Here is a 19,645-nt window from a genome sequence, read left to right on the forward strand (position 1 = left end):
TGGAAACATGTAAATGCTGAAGAGCAAGGGGCCCAGTATTGAGCCCTGAGGAACACTTCAATTCAATTTCAGACCAATACCCATTAAGAGAGACAAAGTGACAGCGATCAGTGAGGTAAGATTTGAACCATTTGAGAGCAGTGTCAGAAACTCCAAACACAGTCTCAAGACAAGAAAGTAAGATTTTATGATCAACAGTGTCAAAAGCAGCACTGAGTTCAAGAAGGATGAGTATAGAAAAAGAACCAGAATCAGAAGCTATTGGAAGATCGTTGGTGACTTTGACCAGGGCAGTTTCTGTGCTGTGAAGTTGACGGAAGCCAGATTGGAGGGGTTCGAAAATGTTGTTTGTCATGAGGTGGTTATGTAACTGAAGTGTGACAGCACATTCTAGAATTTTAGCAAGAAAGGGTAAGTTGGAGATGGGGCGAAAGCTGTTAAGATTGTTGAGAGCTATGTTAGGCTTTTTTGGCATGGGGGTAATGGCAGCAGTTTTGAGGACCGTTGGTACAATGCCAGTGCTCATGGATTCATGTATAATATTGAGGACAATGGGACAGAGATAAAAGAAACTGGACAGAAATAAATGTGGTGAGAATGGGATCTAAAATAGATGTGGTGGGTTTCATGCATGTAGCTAGTTTATTGAGGGATGCTGAGTTAAGAAGAGAGAAGCTGCAGAAGAGAACCAGAGAAGTTGGATGAGGAGGGAGGAGGTATGGAAATTATATGCGTAGTGGAGAGAATGTGATGCCGGATGTTGTCAATCTTACACTAAAGATTGGCTTATATCTAAGTATGTTACGTCTACGTTAAAATTGTGACAATACTCTTTGAAGGGATGGGGTGGTGGCTGAAAAGCTTCTTGTATTTTACTGCAGTGACACTGCACATAATTATATTTTCATCCAACTTCTTGTAGTTGGCCAACATACTGTTATACTGTAGCTTTGGGGAGCTATAAAACTTCTAACAGAGAGCAATAGAGCTAATTCTAATGATTGAAATTTTTCTACTACCTAACCCTCTTCATTTACATTTAGTGTGAATACTATGAATACTAAACTGGTTCTATCTAGTATGACTAGTGTGGTTTCACTGTTGTGTCTTTACAACGTTCTGCTGAAGTTAGCCAAGTTTTAGTTTGATTTGTAGAGATGTGTTCTTGCACACATGACTTGCAAAAAGTATTTTAACTTAGGAAAAATGCTATTTTGCCTACAATACTTTCCATACCTCTAGACATACATCTAGATAAGTATTTCCTTTGAAGATAATCAAAGCTTTTTTTTATGATCAAAGCTAATTCATAATAGGAACATATTTTCCTATATTGTGATCTCATGTGATATGATGAATTCTGTCTGATTATGAAGGATTCATTTAGTCATGTTTAGTCCCAAGTCTCGATGCAAGCACTTTGCTATTTAACGTAGCATCCACCTTTATAAGGGACAGATGATAGCTTAAATGAGTCCCTCTTTACAGGCCTCACCTCAAGTAATTAGGGTTCCAGCTGATCCCCAAAAAACAAAAAAAAACTCAAGAAATTCTGTACATTTGTACAGAGGATGCAGGATGCTAGAGATATTAAATGAACAAAAGAAGCTTTAAACGTTGGGTCAGTAACAATGCAACCTTTTGGTCATAACAGAGGAAATATTCAGAAAGGTTTCATTATTACACAGTATCAGTGACAGAAGATGTCTATGTCTGGTGCCATGAAAAGAGTAATTCTGTCTACCGTCTTTATAACTTCAGTCATGGGGTGACTGAAAAATGACTGATATAGTGGCTTTCTTAGAGATATCCAACTGAGGTGCAACTATATATATATAAATACATGTGGTCAGTATGAATCAGTTCAATGATTTAAGTTCAATTATTTTTTTCTCTATTTTATTTCTCTATTTTATTTGATTTTATTTATTCTATTTTTGTGGCTCTATTCCCAGTCTAGCAGACCTTGGCCTGGGAGGTATTACATGCAATAGGGATTCCTGGGAGAGTATGCAGATCTACGAGAAATTCTTCAACCACTACAAAACAACAAATATATCAGGTATTGTCTGTTGTATGTTATCACTTTAAAAGTTAACTTAAAGTTTTTGAGTATTAGAATTGAAAGTCATAATAACTTTAAAGTCACTTTGAATTAAGGCATTTAGCATTAATTTGGATTATTCCACTTTTGATATTAATTGTAGTGAATAACTAATAATCCAATCACATCTCAAAATGTACTAATTACAATGTCACAATATACTGTACATAATATAACAATACACGGTGTCAGTATCTATTGCTAGGGGCCTTTTGGAGCATAGTGTTGTATTATTAAGATAAGATCACTTTATTGGCCATATACAATTTGTCTTTTCACATACCCCAGCTTACTCTCCATGAGACACACAGACAGGGAGAGAACCTTGTGGTCAGAGCACAGGTTTCAGCCATTTATACGGCACCCCTGGAGCAGTTGGGGTTAAGGGCCTTGCTCAGGGGCCCAACGGAGTAGGATTCCTCTGCCGGCCGCAGGATACAAACCAGCAACCTTCCAGCCACAGGTTCAGATCCTTAGCCACAGATCCACTGCACCGCCCCTTATGTATCTTAAGGTATATACTATACCTTAAGACAAGACCTTCTGATTTATAAATCAGTCTTACAAACCTCAGGAATTGTTTATAGATTTGGTTTGACCAAATTCAAATCAACAAGTCCTGAATGGCAATTAAATGATGCATATAGGAAAACTGCATTTTAGAGGACAATGTGCTTGGCTTTAGAAGAGGTACAGTATATCTTGTCTGACCAACCTTAAAGATTTAGGAACATAATGTGTGCAAACAAGAGAGGACCTCATGTAGTGGAAACACCAGAAAGATAAATCACACAATTTCATGTGAAAATTATATAATGCATTAACTAGAACTCACTTGTAATATTCCATTCAGTTCTGGCCACCACACTGAAAGAACAATCCTACCAGTAAAAATGAAGGGATCCAGATTAATTCAAATCCTGAAAGAAATGTCAGACACACAGAATGAGAGAACTGAATTTAGAATAACTCACAATAAAGAAGATGAGTAACTGAATTTTAGTATATACATTTCTATAGTGAACATTTTATTCTGCTTTACATGCACAAGTGTCCAACAAAAATCTGAGATGTTCAAAAACCTGAAAGGCTTACCATGTTAAGATAGAGAACATTTTCTCTATCCAGCTGCAATTCAGAGATTAATTCAGGGACAGATTAATTTATGACAAATATTTCTAAATTGTTTTGAGTATACAATTGTTTATAATATTTTGTAACCAAATGAGCTGAATATTCTGTTTAAATTGTATTTAATTTGAACAAGATAAAATATAAATAAAAACCTGTAGTTAGTTCAGATAACACACTGTAAAATGATGGTGATAAACTCACAAAATTTACCAAAATGCAGTTGTCAAATGTTTTCTTTATCTTTAATTCAAAAAAACATATCTGGAGACATTTGGTTTCTCTGCATCTGCTTTTGTGATGCTCACACCCTTTTTCTATATAAATATTTTAAATGTATTACCACTTGTGGCATCATATCTACACTTTCCCAAAAATCATTAATTTTTTTTTTGTCCAACATCTGGAGAAAACACTTCATTAAGAATTTACTCACTTGGATCTAAGTGTACAATTTATTTAATTTGGAGAGCATAATGTTGCAACGATCTGCCCTGGTGACCACTGCCCAAATGGATTTACAGCACAAAGGTTACAGGGTAAATCAGCTCTAAGAACAGCAGTCTCATATTACTGGAAATTAGTAAAGTAGTAAGCATTTATTAAAGTTACAAGGAGCAAACAAATTGAATTAATCTACACCATTACCACTCACTCTTGCACTCAAAAAAATGATTAGTCCATCAGAAATTCAGAAAGAGCAAATGCATTCCACCTTCCACCCGTTTGCCACAAAGAATTTAAAAAAAAACAATCTTTATTGCAGATATTTTATAAACAACTTTCCAACGAAGCCAATGGAAGCACAGTCCTCCTTTGTATTTAAAATTAAAATAGTACCAAAAGTGTATAAAATATATCACGAATCACAAGCTGAAAGTTCCCACAGGGTAGTTTAACTTTTCCCTCAATACAGAAACTTTTTTACAAAAATACAATGAAAAGAACTGACTTGTTTCCTGGTATGTACTGTAGTTTCCCTTACTTTTCACCTGACTGCTTCCATCTGTGTCTACCTCCCCTTCTACAGGCTTCAGCCCTTTTCTTAAAAAGTTTGCTACCTTTACACCTTAGCTCAATAAGACTCAATGCACTACAGGTGCAACTAATGACCGGATTACCTTGTCTCAATTAACAGAAAAGCCTTATCAACTGCTAAAACAATATTGGAGGATAATTTAAATCTACCAATTAAATTAAGTTTTAATGTCAAAGTGACTAATGTTACAATGATATTGGTATATGAAATATTGCATTTAAGCAGAAGTCTACATTTCAGTAGTTGTTGACAGCTATGTTTAACACTGAAACTTTAAGTGCACTAGACTACCCAGAATCTGTTTTACAGTTTCATCAATAATAGCAGAAGGCAAGCAGGAACAAATAGGCAATCAAACAGTGCTTCTATGTTTCTCAAAGTTTATAAATATATTGAAGGTCTTAGCAGTGAGCGTGAGCTTGAGGATGGCAGTAAAAACACCAACCCATGATATCTTACATGTAAAAGCATGTCCTTGTTGTTAATACAGAGAAAGTGCAAAAATATTGGAAGGAAGACAGTTTTTTTGGATACCAGTATCTAAATGGCACCAACCCCATACTGATCAAACAGTGCAAACAGATCCCACCAAACTTCCCAGTTACCAATGACATGGTCCATGAATTCCTGGAAAAATCCAGCTCCCTTCAGGAAGAATTGGAGGTGAGTATGACTGTAAATTGCTTAAAACATTATACAGTATGAATAAGTGTATTGTTACAAATAGGGGGTTACAAAAATGGTGAAAATCAAGATTTGACTGAGTGGTTTAATTCATAAGTGAAATAATTATTCATAACCCCCAACTTAAGTGATTTCTCTAGAATATAACCAAGCAGCTGGTATAATTAGAGGCACGTGAATTATTTGTTCTCTGTCACAGCTTGGTTGAGAGGAGTAATAATCCAGGCACCCTTGATTAAACAAATATTTATTACTATGAAAAGACACAAACTACACTACTCACATAAAACATACAACACACAAGTTACTCTATGTACAGTATTTACAAACAAGGCGTTTCAGAGACCTAAGATTCTAGTCACCCAGAAAAAAAAGGTCACCCCCAGACTGCTACTAAGGATTAAACTCTATATCCTTACTGAGGCCACATAAGAGATAAGTAATAGGTTTATTCCATGCTGAAAAGAGAAGAAAAAAAAACACAACGTTTCAGCCGTGGAGCCTTCTTCATATGTGAGAAAGACAGGGCAGTAAGCAAAGGTAATGTAGCAGGAGAACAAAAGCTGGGAGAGAGGAGGAGCGGGAGGTGGGAGCAGGGGACAGACAGAGAGGCCAATCAGGAGGTGTGAAGTCAGGATAGGTGAAGAGAGGTGTGAAATGAAACCTACAATGAATAAAGAGAATTTAGATGAAAAGTAGTCTGTCGTTAAGAGAAACGGGAAGGTGTGATCCTAGCTGCAGAATTAATTTAGTTTCTGTAGTCTTTCTGATGTGGGAGTTAGGAAAACCATCTTTGAGAACACAGACAGAGAGATTAGTGTGACCATGGCCATCAGAGGTGAAATGTAAAACAATGAGCTTGGAGAAATCTTTAATCACAGCCCTAACATGTTCTCTGGAGCGGTCTCCGAATCTCCTTCCTGTTTCCCCAATGTCAATGGCTGGGCATTTACTGCAAGAGATACAGTAAATAAGGTTGCTGGAGGTACAAGATGCCATCTGGGTGGTCCGGAATTGTCCTGAGGGGCCTTGAAGGAGGTGGTGTTAGATATGTACTTACAGGTGATACAGCGAGCTCTGTTGCAAGGGACAGTGCCTGATGTGATTGCTGAGGGCGATCAAGGGAGCTGTGAACAAGAAGGTTCACAGCAGATGAGGTGGTTGGCGATATGAGATGATGGGGTGGTCCGAAAAGAGGGCCCCAATTGAGGGATCATCCTGTAGGATGGAAAAGTTGTCATTAATAGTCCCGGGGATAGAAAGAGATAAGAGAGATAGGATAAAAGCTGCCTTCTAACTAAATACAAAGCAACCTGCAGTTACATCTCTCTCTCTGCACCCCGGATGCCACAAAATAAATGGGAGCCTACATCCCTATCCATAGAAATGCACCCTAAGATAAGTGAAAAGATAAGATCACTTTATTGGCCATATACAATTTTTTGCATTAGGAATTTGTCTTTTCTCATACCCCAGCTTGCTCTCCATGAGACACACAGACAGGGAGAGAAACTTGGGGTCAGAGCACAGGGTCAGCCATTTATATGGCACCCCTAAGCTGGAAAGACATTTCTAACTGAGGTATCTTTTTCCCAGGAAACCCAAGTTCCCTAAAAACACAGGAAAGCACATGCTCTCTAGCAAGGTTCAAATACTTAGCTCCGGTCAGGGTTGGTTTGGATGATCATGAAGTAGGCGCTCTCGTCCGTCGCAATCTTCAAGTCTCAACTCCCCCAGACTCCTCTCTCTTCTCTGCCTCTTGTTTCTTACTTTCCTACCTCCTGCTCGTAATGTAATCATATATTGTGTGTGTCTGTACTGCTACTTGACAATTATTAATCCACAACTTACCTACTGTAGATATATTAAGGTAAACTTTACAATTGTTTCTGCTCAAGAGACCCCCCAGACCTCAACAAATGTCCTTTCTGCTTTGAAGTTAAAATTGTTTACTCTTCCAAGAGTCACAAACCTTATCTAAAACATAAGAAACGGTTCTCAGTCACCTAAAGCAGTGACAGTACTGACTTTAATTTGTTAGGAGATTAATTTCTTCAAATTTATAGAATGACAGTGTTTTAGTCCTTTACATTAGTACTTATAGAAGAATTAAAAAGCAATGGAATCTAAAAATGAACCCAGAATTTTGTAATTCCAAATGGTTCTCCGGATTCTTTATAATTCAAATCAGCTGCAAGTCTTACATCTACACAAATGACTTGTGTCCTTACTGTGTAGTTCATGAATTCAATTATTTAAAACAATAAACATACGCTGGTGCAACTTGTAATTCTCAGCATGTTCCAGAGTACCGTCCTGGAGGGATTTTCCTTCATGGATTATAACTGGTGTTTTTACCAGCAAATATACTGTTGAATGTAATTACACACCTGATTATGGTTATACTCTGGGAGCAGTATTCTCTAGGAGCAGATTTGGGGAACAAACCTCTGCTTTCAGCATTCCCTTCTTCAGGCAGATAATTCTGAGATCCAATATATCTAAGTGGATTGTTTGTCGTCATTGCTCTTCATTGCTAAGAAAGAGATGCGTTCAGAAGCCAGTTGTTTCTTCCTGGAGTGTAACATATTGAGAGTAGCAGGTCTAACTAAACACAGAAATAAATTGTCCCTACTTCCAATTGATGAACTTGGAGACTTCAAGTTGAATTAATCCTCTCCCTCTCTTCCATCACAGATTGTATACATTGTATAGTGTTAATGATGAATATTAAAACAACATTATTGTTATTTGCTTGGTGTTAAATAAATGTATAAGTCAGGCAAGGATTCAATAGTTGACTTTAGCAGTGCACTGTATTGTTGTATGAGAAGGTCAAAGAATGTAATACTTTAACATAAAGAGGACATACATTCCGTAGATCATTTAGACCGTTTCGTAAAGGAACTTGGTTATAACTTCTACATTAGATACTCAAAACAAGTACATAACTCTTAGGAATTAAATTGATATCAACTGGTTGGGATAACAATTGAATTCTCGAGCAGTAATGCAGTGAAGTTGAATACTCATCCAATCTCTGGGGATTCAGATCTCCTGCAGGCACAAAGAAACAGTTGCAGGCTTGTTGCTGTCCAATCCGCGCTCTCTGGCTTGGTGCCAAGCAGTGCTCGGTGCGGCTGGAGAGATTCCTGCTGCGCTGCTCTCTGAAGACAGGCTAGTTAGTGTTGGCTTTAACTAGCGAAGTTGTGCACAGGAGAAAAGATGACTGTGGGTCCCAGCAGGCCAGGAAGAAGACCGGTTCGTTCCTGATGATGCGCTAGTTCTGAATACTGATTCAGCTGTCCACAGTTCTGACCTGTTCACGAGGCTTGCCGCTGATGCTAACCTCGGGTGGATCCTCTGGTTACTCTCTGGCAACCTCCACTCTCGACTCTTAGAACAGAGGAAAGTTCTGGCACTTGGACACACTGGCCATTCCGTGGTTGTCCGGGCTGAGTCTCAGGGTGGTCAGGAGGCGCGCTGCGAGAATGTCCTGCCCTTGGGAGCCTTTCTGCTCCTGGGCTGTCCTGCCCTGGAATTCTTTAGAATAGTCTCGCACCCCCGGAATTCTCCTGAGAGATTCTCCTACGAATTCTTCTCTGTGTTGCCTGTTTTTACCTGGAGGAACTTCAGCTCGTTCATTGGCTGAAAGTTTCGTGGGCATCAGAGACCCACGTGGGTTACTCGGCCCTACCAGTCCCTGATTGGTTGATCAAGGTGAGATATGAGTCACTTACTACTGACACTTAGGAATGCAGTCTAGATGTCCATCTGGCACTCCCTAGACATATAGGCGCCAATGGATAACCGTTGATCATGATAGCCAGGCTTAGCTGTGCATCCCCATTTGGGAGCTGTCCTTATCAAAAGAAAACATCTTTAAATCAGCCTGCATGAATAGTGCAGGCACAGAGATGAAGAGAGAGATGGGGCCTCATTTGGGAAAGCACAGCAACACTTAATTCTGTCTTATTAACAAGCATTGCCGCTACACACATCACACACAAAAGTGAGTTTGACTGAGCGAAGTATAAGCGAAGTGTATTCAGACAATATATAATGTGTGATCATGTCTCAATAACCGGGATAAATAGACTGGGTTAGGAGATATACAAGAAGATGCACTTGAATAGCTAGGTGATTCAGAAAAGGGGGAGGAATATCATTTAGATCTCCTCCAAACTCTATTGGGTAACAGTTCGGGAAGCTGTCCAATAGGGAAGAAGAATGGAGGAATCAGTGTGAGTTCTCCCCATTCTCCATTAAAGCCAACAACCTAATTATTTAAGGAGAAACAGATCTGTAATATTAGGTGCTAAGAATTCTTCTGAGACACTGAGACATTTCAGAGAAGCATTTGTATACCAGAGCAAAGTTTGAGACAGGTACAGATGCTGCCATCTAGAATGCATGAGGTGTCAGGTGGTATATTGCAATAAGCATCACATGGTGATGGTGAACATGGTGAACAGCAACGCAGCTCTCAGATTATTTTTTAAAATAATTATTTTTTTTAAATAATCTGATGCAGGACCATACTACTCAGTAAAACTGCCAGGTGGAGCAGTGAATCATTAAAGTACCACAGCTGTGACTGTTAGACAAATCAGCACATTATTAAAAGTTAATATATTGTTTATGTAACAAAAACATACAACACACAAGTTACACTATTTACAAACTTACAAATAAAGTGAGCCAGTGGCCTAACATCCTAAACATCCAGAAAAACCTCAGACTGATACAAAGTATTTAATTCTTAAATAACCAAAAAAAAGAACTGCCTTCTAAACTAAACAGAATACAACCTGCAGATACATTTCTCTCTTTAAACCCATATATCACAAAATGAATGAGAACCTATCTCTTTATTCTTTAAATGCACCCACATACCAGGAGAGGGATTCTTTACACAGGAAATCAAAGTTCCTAACAACAACAGAATAGCAAGCACTCTTAATAAAGTACAGATACCTAGCTCCAATTTGTTCTTTCTGAATGATCTGGACAATGAGCTCTCACCTTCTCTCCCATCCTCTTTCTTTTGTTTCTGCCCTTTTCTCTTTTGGTTTCTGTCTGTTCTTCTAAAGCTATGTGTTTTATGCTATGTTCCTGGACTGTTGACTGACAATCCCCAGAACTTTATTAATTAAGGTTAACCAAGGTAAACTATAAGATTGCTTTGATCACTGAATCTGGGACCACTACAATTCAGCAAACCTCCCCTTGCTTTGAAGCTGGAAATGTTGACACTGGCATTCAATCAGTGGTGTTCCCCATTGTATCTAGATTCACTTCTTAACAAAATATGTATAATGTTTCTATACAATGTAAAGGACTGCGAAACGTTCAATCCATTACACCCATCACTAAGCGACAATTGTAATTTTTATTTTACTGTAGCTTGTCCAAACAGAGAGATCTGTTGGTTTGCATTGGTGTTTCAGCAGTAGAATTCTTACCTTCCACAAGGAAGACCTTAAGTCAAATCCTGGCCAATGAACAAGATGAACTTTAACTAATTGCCTCTTGGGGATAATAAAAACTCTTTCTTTAATAAAAAATAAATAAATAAGATTTATACTAAATTAAAATTGTATTTATTAGATAGCACAGTTTATTTAATTATAATAATGGATGTAGTAATAAATAAATCGTTAATAAATGGAATCACCACTTGATTAGGAATTATAATTGGTTTGAATAATTGAATACAATTTACCAGAATGCCATTTTAACATGTGTGGTGTCTCCGGGGGAAAGTGTATGTAAATGAAGGTAGTACTCACACCACACTTTTCTTTCCTGAGTTTCGTGGCGTTTCTTCCTCCAACTGTCTTTCAAATACAGTCCGTAATCCGTTCCCTTAGTCCTGATCCGATCCGAGTTCCAAAAGTCCATAATAAAGCCAATCCGCGATGTATCCTTAACCAGTGTCCATAATCCAAAACCATAAACCTTTTCTCATTTCAGTAGTCCGTTATTCCTTAGCCCGATCTTTAACATGCACCTCTTTCCTCTCTTTTCCTCCAAACCGCATTCACCTTACCGGCTTCTGCCCTGTTCACTGCCTCCGGGGCACTTATATTTTGGTTCCTGATGCGGCTCAGCTGTGTCTCATTGTTTCTCAGGGTAGACCCTTTCCATTTACTGGTCAGCTGATTCTTTTTGGCAGCAATTTTGCTAAGGTCCATATCTAGTATTTTCAGTGTTTCATTCCTGAAATACCGGTTAGAGATGACGCTTCATCATGGTCCTCTTACACATGATATCTGATTTATAGTCTTTTTTAAAAAACAAAACATGTAGGTTCTGAAGATATGTTATTCTGAGGGGGTTATTGTTACAACAGTATGTCAATAAAAAGATTAACCCTATGTGGTACATGTTAGAATCCAAGAGGCGCAATCCAAAAGGGCAGAGTCCAAAGGTCGAAGGGAGAGGTCTAAATCTGGGATAATCGTTCCAGGTAAAGTGTGCAGTGAGCGTTTAACCAAGCAAGCAGCAAACTCACTAGCCAGTGACTTTAATACCGAGCGAGGAAGTGTTGGAACTAGGAGTTTAAATAGTGAAGGAAAGGGACATGATTGGAAAATGAGGTAATGAGTGCAATTGATGGTGTAATGCATGGTCATAACAGTTATGTTCAAATAATAATTATCAGAGAACTGTAAAATGTTTTGGTGATCTCTAAGTTTACTTTCTTCCCACAAAGATCTCCTGACAGCTGCTTCAACGTCAGCTATGTCCCTGAAGAAAGGTGACATCATTTTTGGCGGGGGTCTGATTAGTTTGTGAGTTGAGCTCCTAACCATAAGGTCAGCACACTTTAAACCAACCTGCATGGAGCAGGTTAAGAATAGTAGATATGTTGCTATAGGTACTTAACTGGATACAATTTGCTCTTGCTCTGTGGAACTGAAAATACAGACTTTTATCAATATGTTTACTAAACTTATCTGGCCATTTCTTGCAACGTGAAAAAGGCCCCCAGAGCTCACTTCAAGTCTTTACAGCCTCAGTAATCTAAGCACAACACCCAGTGGGCACACCATTATCTCACATGCGTATGTGAAATAGAAGAAGTAGAAAGAGATAATAACTAGTTTCAAATTCGTTTTATAATTTCTATCTTTTTTAACTGTCAATACTGGTTACAGCTTAATATTGTACATCATACATGTGTTGTAGCAGTGATGATGGTGAGTATACAGTATTACTAAACAGGGTCAATTTTTCAGTAGCGTTTTGACAATGAAAAAAGTGGAATGTGCTGATTTAGGATACATTTCATTATGTTCCATGCAAACTCAACCAGAAAAAATATTTCTTTGTAAAGAATTTGTTGGCTCCATTTTTTACATTGGGAGATTTTGATTATCAATTTTGAATCTTGATTAATTCCCACCTGATAGTAGATACTACAAATATTAGAATCTCTTGACATCACGGAATATTTCTAAAGACAAAAGACTATGGGGCATTAGAATGACTGGTTTCTGGATTGATTTACATTACAAAGAGACCTCTACCAATGTTTTTAGTGGGGTGATGGAAAATGACAGCGACAGTATTAACACTGTCATCTACACTGCCTTCATCTAGATGCATTCTTTTACACGGCTCTTTGAAAGCAATCATTAAAATGAAATTAAAACGTTTCAGTGGTGCATCCCTTAACAGTCTAACTGCAAATCATTAACAATTTCAGTTGTTTTAGTTTATAGTCACTCCATTAAATTCGTTGTTTACTGAGAATGTCCATGAAACCAGGCACATTAAAAAAACAAGGTCCTATCCAGTCTCCATTCATGACATCTAATTCCTTTTCAGAAAAAAACTTTACACATTTCTTTCAACAGTAACTAGTCTATATATATATATTATTTTTGTTTACATAATTGTTTATATGAAATGTTACAGTATGTGTTCAAGGCATATTATTATTAAACTAAGAAAAACACTGATTAAATAAAACTGCTATTTCAATAACGTCTAATTGAATACACTCGCCACCTACACATTTGTTTTAAACAGTTTCCAGAACTGATTGCAGAACACTGGCCAAAACTCAGATATACTGCAGTTTGCTTACAGTTAGTGTAAGATGTGATGCACATTCTAGATGGTTGCATCTGTACTTTTCTTAGTTCTCTTATAAACTTTGGAAGGGGCAAAGAAAGATCTAGATGGCTACCGTGTCCAGTCCCGGAGTATACTGTACATACTCTGGGAAAGAGTCAAAGCCTCAGGAGCTGCCTTACAACAGAGCTGTGGAAGAATTCACAATCTCAGGTCAACCAAAATTACCACAACACAAAACCATAAATCACTTGTTACGTGGTGCATAAAAAAAGGAACGTGTAGTTACAATACTTATTGCTTATTGCTCCAAGTGAAACTTGGTAGGTGAAATCCTGTTAATCAGCCTCTACAACAGCTACAGTAAATGTTGAATATTAAGGTGAATATTTCCTAACAGATATTTTCTCCCACTATTTGCGTTATATTAAGAATAATAAACTTTATTTTGCATATGGCCTTTAAGGTGGCTTCTCAAAGTGCTTTACAGAATGACAACAGCAACAAAAACTATTAAAAATAAACAATAAAAAATACACAAGATGAACACGATGAGAATATGAAGGGGTCACAGTAGTGGTACTAAATACAGTAGGAGCAGAGAGGTAAAGAATGGAAGCAGTTCAGTCAAGGCTCTTTTGAAGAAGAAGGTTTTGAGTCTGGATTTGAAGGAGTTCAGAGAACGTGACTCTCTGATATCCTTGGGCAGAGAGTTCCAGTGCTTGGGGGCATAACAGGAGAAGGCCCTGTCACCCATACAATGTAGACGGACCTGGGAGACAGTAAGGAGGGCAGAATTAGAAGAGCAAAGGTTGCAAGATGGGGAATAGGGCCATAATAGATCAGAGAGGTACTTAGGTGCCAAGCCATGCAGAGCCTTATAGGTGAGCATGAGGATTTTAAACTAGACATGAAACTTGACAGGAAGCTAGTGCAAGGACTCTAGGATAGGAGTAATGCTGCCGAATTTTGGACATACTGGAGTTTTTTCACTGTGGATTTAGATACCCCAGCAAGTAGAGCATTACACTTGTCAATTCGGGAGAAGACAAATCTGTTGATCAGCTTTTCAGCCACAGTTAGTGATAGTATAGGGTGTAGTCTAGCAATGTTTCTGAGGTGAAAGAAAAATGTTTTAACAATATGCTGCAGATGTGGGTTGAATGTTAAGCCTGAATCAAATATCACCCCAACGTTTTCAATTTAGATTGAAGCTCAAGTACAGAACCATTTACAGATAGGGTTACAGGATTGGCTTTACTAAGTTGATGGGGGGTGCCAATAAGCATGACTTCAGTCTTGTCACAGTTAAGATGAAGGAAGTTTTGAGTCATCCAAGTTTTAAGTCAGAGATGCAATTAGATAGAATAGAGGCAGCCACATAAGTGTCAGGTTTGGTATGGATGTATATTTGAGTATCACCAGCATAGAAATTATAGTTGAGGCCATGTGATCTTAAAAGCTGACCAAGTGGAAACATGTAAATACTGAAAAGTAGAGAACCCAATATCGAGCCCTGAGGAACACCAGACTTAATAAGACAAATTTCAGAACTAAATCTGCCAAGAGAGACAAAGTGACAGCAATCAGTGAGGTAAGACTTGAACCATTTAAGACCAGTATCAGAAACTCCAAACACAGTCTCAAGAAGAGAAAGTAAGATGTTATGTTTAACAGTGTCTAAAGCAGTACTGAGATCAAGAAGGATGAGTATAGAAAGAGGACCAGAATCAGAAGCTATTAGAAGATCGTTGGTGACTTTGACTAGGGCAGTTTCTGTGCTGTGAAGTTGATGGAAGCCAGATTGGAGGGGTTCGAAAAGGTTGTTTGTCGTGAGGTGGTTATGTAATTGAAATGTGACACCACATTCTAGAATTTTTGCAAGAAAGGGTAAGTTGTAGATGGGGCGAAAATTGTTTCGATTTTCCAGAGCCATGGTATGCTTTTTTGGCGTGGGGGTAATGGCAGCATTTTTCAGGACCGTTGGTACAACATCAGTGCTCAAGGATTTATTTATTATTTTGAGGACAACAGGGCAGAAAGAAGAGAAACAGGACTGAAACAAAGGGATGGGAATGGGATCTAAAATAGAGGTGGTGGATTTCATGTGTGTAACTAGTTTACTGAGGGATGCTGAGTCAAGAAGAGAGAAGCTGGAGAGAAGGGAACCAGAAAAGTTGGATGAGGAGGGAGCAGGTGTGGAAATGATATGTGTAGTTTAGAGAATGTGATGCAGGATGTTGTTGATCTTGGAGCTAAAGAAATCTAAGGATGTGTTCCAAAGTTGTGATGAGCAGGTAACTCGGTGGGGCAGTTAGGCTTTAGCAGTCTGTTGATGGTGGAGAAAAGATGCCTGGGGTTGTTATGGTGATTTTCAATGATGTGAGAGAAGTAGGTGGATCTAGCAGACTCTATCGTATCCATATATTTAGACAAGTAATCTCTCCAAGCCTGATCATGTACATTTAGGCCAGAAGGACCCCACCAACAATCAAGTTTGTGACTGCCTTCATAAATCACAGATGGTCAGTGTACCAGGGGACAGAGAAAACAATGGTGGAAGTTTTTAGAGGCACAAAAATGTCGAGGGTAAATAAAAGAGAACTATCAAGCAAATGTATCTTTTGTCCTCTAGAGGATCAGAGGAAGAGAAACAAGATAAGGAGGACAGAACAGAATTTGCAAATCTAGGCTGATCAATTGATCGCAAGTTGTGGAAATTTACAGAGTGTGAGGGGGAAGTGTTTAAAACAGGTAATTCTAAATTGAAAAGAATAGCTAAGTGGTCAGAGAGGCCTAGATATTGTACTTTGTATTAACATTAAACACATATGATATAAAGGAGGGGGAGACTTTAGAAAAGCAATACTCACAACCCTCACAACAGTGGGAAAACATGAAAACACCACAGAAAAGGATTCCTGAGGCCAGAATTCAGCCCAGGTGCCTGGAGCGCGATCATGAAATAATAATAATCAGTCTGTGAAAGCATTAACAAATATATCAAAAAACCTTTCTTTTTTCTTTTTGAAGTCAACCAAATAAGTCTTCCATTTCTTAGCATTAATAAATTTGTCAAGTATTGTAGCATCTCATTTAGGTTTGTAAAGACAAAAAGCAAAATTAACTCATTTAATTTTGTTTCCACAGAAAGGAACTATCTATCTGGTGGACTATGAACTGCTTGATGGCATTGAAACCAATATTATCGATAACAAAAAACAATACCTTCCTGCTCCTCTCTGCCTTTTGTATTTGGATAATGAAGAAAACCTGATGCCCATTGCCATCCAGGTGTCAGATTCATGCAATTACTAACTTATCTAAAATACCCAATAATACATATTTCAAACATTGTTTAAACATTTGTAATACAAAACTTATTTAGTGCAATAAGAAGTTGTCTGAAGTTGACTAACCTGTTTTTTTTAATTCCAATTGAGCAATCTAAATTAAGATATGTGTAGGCTTTACAATAGACTAATTATGTTTAATTAATTATAATACCTTTGAAGGTTTATCAATAATCCCCCTTATGGTTAATGAAAGTTTTGATATAGGGATGTCTACATTTTTGCAGTTTTGTTACTTTGGCATCATAACATGGTGAGGGATTATCTTCAATGTGAATGTTAAACATTTTCTAAACCCAGTGACAGAAGCTGTACAAAAGATAGTGGGTCTTTATTAATGCATTTTGTTTCCTCGTTATAGCTTGAGCAGAAGGCAGGACCAGAAAACCCCATATTCCTGCCCAGCGACTCTGTCTGCTGGCTCTTGGCGAAGACTTATGTGCGCAGTGCTGACTTTAACTATTTCGAGTTGGTTACTCACTTACTGCGAACCCACTTCATTGCAGAGTTATTCTTTGTTGCCACACTCAGGCAGCTACCCTCAGTGCACCCTTTGTTCAAGGTACTGTTCCTGTACATTTCTGACACTGACCTTTTAGCTGTAGACCTTCATTAATAGTGAAAGTTGTGTCTGGATTCTACTGATGAGACACTGTCACCATCATCTTGTACTTATCTCAATTATCACAGAATTGTGAGTCAAATAAAATCTAATTGGGTCACTTAGAATGAATATTCAAGTATAATAATTCATTTATTGTATAGTTAATGTAGTGATTCCTTAAGGATCATCCCCAGCTGTGCATTAAAGGTTTTACTGGGCTGGACATAAATCATGCATAAACACATACTCTGATGTACGTCTTCAGATTGTGGTTACATTACGTTTCTTTTAAAATGGAACAATTCTATGGACTGAGAGAATATTAACAATGAACAAATTCATGACATCATCCCAATATTTCCTTAATTAGCACCACAGACCAGAAACTGTCCAGCTACAGGAAAATGTATGTACAGGAGTTCTTTAGTCCCCAGTACAGCAGTAAGATCTGTTTGGCAAAATAGTGCAATTTTAGTAGTTTTCTAGGGCTGTACTGTTTTGTGCCAGCCCAAAGAGATACAGCATGTCCCCAGACAAGTGAATTCTGCTACATTAAATGGCCAGACTTCCTGCTGTGGACAAATACAACACTGTTCATGATCCAGGTGAGCAGAAGTTATCTTCTGTAACAGGAACAAAAGAATCCCTTATAGTGGCTCGCTAAAATTTTGGATGTGGTCCCAGCTGATATTGATACTTTTAAAAATATTTTCAGTTTCAGAGTGTGATACATAATATTCTGGACCAAAGAGAGCAAATATTAAAACAGTATTAGACACCTGTGTTATTCTCCAACAACAATAACTAGAATTACCCTTAACCAATCCTTAAATAATTGGGCAAATAATTTTAAAATAGCAGTAAGTGTAATGGTCTGCTTATTGACAATGAAAAAAAAAATAGTGGTGAGGTGGCCATATGAGTTTGCACAAAAACCCAGTTGCCAGAGTTACCAATTTCTTATTCCCAGATGAAGCCAGGGCCCAGACTGAATCTTTTTTCTGAGTACGAATTTTATGAGAAGCCTAATCTCTCAGAGAGACCCTTTCTTTCCCATGGAATTCCAGTTCTTTGAGTGCCAACACTTGTTCCAGCTGAATCTGTTCCTCTTACAATTAATAGGAGGCCATCTTGGTTTCAAGTCTATCCGGGTTTCAAGTAAAGATGAAGGCTTCCCCAAGGAGATCCCTTCCACTACAACTCAATATTGTATCTCAGATTGGTCATTGTTGTTGTTTTCTTTCCTAAAGTGTCTACATATTACTAATAAGTTATATTTTCTTTTCAAACTGAAGGTCCTGATTCCTCACATGCGATACACCTTTCACATCAATCTTTTGGCAAGAAATAAGCTGATGTCTGAAGGTGGAGTTTTGGATGAGGTCAGTCTCTTGCCACATAACCATTGAAACTGCACTACATTTCTATTATTAACTGTAGTAATTAAAACATTTAGGTAGACGTTTCCAAGTTCAAATCTGTCACAAAGACTTGTTTAATGGATGAAAAATCAAACTTACTATAAATCAATATCATCATAATTTTACCTCAAAATAAAATGCTCCATAAGGTCTTAAACACTGTTAAATATTTTGTTGTTCCTTTGCTGAAACCATAATCTTTTATGTAACTGCTTGAGGAATAAGAATTTTTGTATACATTATAGTATTGTTACATTATGGACATTATTATATATTGTTATTATTGTTACATTATAGTATTGTTACATTAAGTTGTCCATCATGGACAACTTCTCCCACCCCCTCTATGACAGGCTTGCAGGAATGAAGAGCACGTTCAGCAATAGACTGATTAATCCACGGTGCGATAGGGAGCGCTACAGGAGGTTATTCTTGCCTTCTGCCATAAGACTGTACAATGCATCCACCTTGCATCTTGGCAGAGGCAACATCGACAGTGACCTGTTTCTGGACTAAACGCATCTACACATCTACTGCTACATCTGTTCTCTTTCTTTTTCTTTTTCTTTTTCCCGTTTACTACCATTTTTTGTGCAATATATGCCAGGGACCTGTGCAATACATTTATATTTATATCTATCTTTTCATCTATATTTATATTCATATGTGTGATACGATTTTTCTGTGTACTGTTCTGTTCTAGTTTGTTCTTGTGTGTCCGGACTGTGAGTAACTCTTGTATTGTATTGTATGTATTGTACTATTATTATATAATTCATTGCACTGTGGCTGTGTTGTCTGTATTAAGCTGCTGTTGCACTGCAATTTCCCTCACGGGATCAATAAAGTATCTATCTATCTATTATAATGGATTCTAAATTCATAAAACCAACTATTTTATGTTATCTAATTTAACTGGACATCTGTCAATGATCTCCTAACTTTCCCAAATTAATTTTTTTTATTGATTTATTTCTTAAGTACCAGTTAAGAGAAGCAGCACCAAATTTATTAAGACGTATGACTAGTTGCTTACTGCAGAAATAATTGTGTGGTTCTATAGGAGTATGAATGATAGTAAAAAGTAAAATTTAAATGACACATTTACATAGTGTGCAGTTCAACAGTAATTTCATAAATGGTAGATCTTAATGTTAATACATTTTGCATGGCTATAAGCATGAGGCATTGCAAACTGTCTAGAAATCTTTGAAACACAAGGTT

The 19,645-nt window shown here is 37.6% G+C and overlaps 1 protein-coding gene across 2 annotated transcripts in view; it reads left to right on the top strand.

Annotated features, from left to right (window-relative positions):
- LOC148647985 (polyunsaturated fatty acid lipoxygenase ALOX8-like) overlaps positions 1-19,645 on the top strand; it is a 47,807-nt gene that overhangs the window by 10,686 nt on the left and 17,476 nt on the right. For both annotated transcript variants that reach the window (XM_088607471.1, XM_088607470.1), the window contains exons 5-9: positions 1,956-2,062; positions 4,765-4,937; positions 16,194-16,337; positions 16,758-16,958; positions 18,296-18,382. In XM_088607471.1, the coding sequence (XP_088463597.1) occupies positions 1,956-2,062; positions 4,765-4,937; positions 16,194-16,337; positions 16,758-16,958; positions 18,296-18,382 (712 nt within the window). The remainder of the gene's footprint in view (positions 1-1,955; positions 2,063-4,764; positions 4,938-16,193; positions 16,338-16,757; positions 16,959-18,295; positions 18,383-19,645) is intronic.

Source organism: Lepisosteus platostomus, chromosome 15, assembly GCF_059453375.1.
Source record: "Lepisosteus platostomus isolate fLepPlt1 chromosome 15, fLepPlt1.hap1, whole genome shotgun sequence".
Lineage (NCBI taxonomy): Eukaryota > Metazoa > Chordata > Actinopteri > Semionotiformes > Lepisosteidae > Lepisosteus > Lepisosteus platostomus.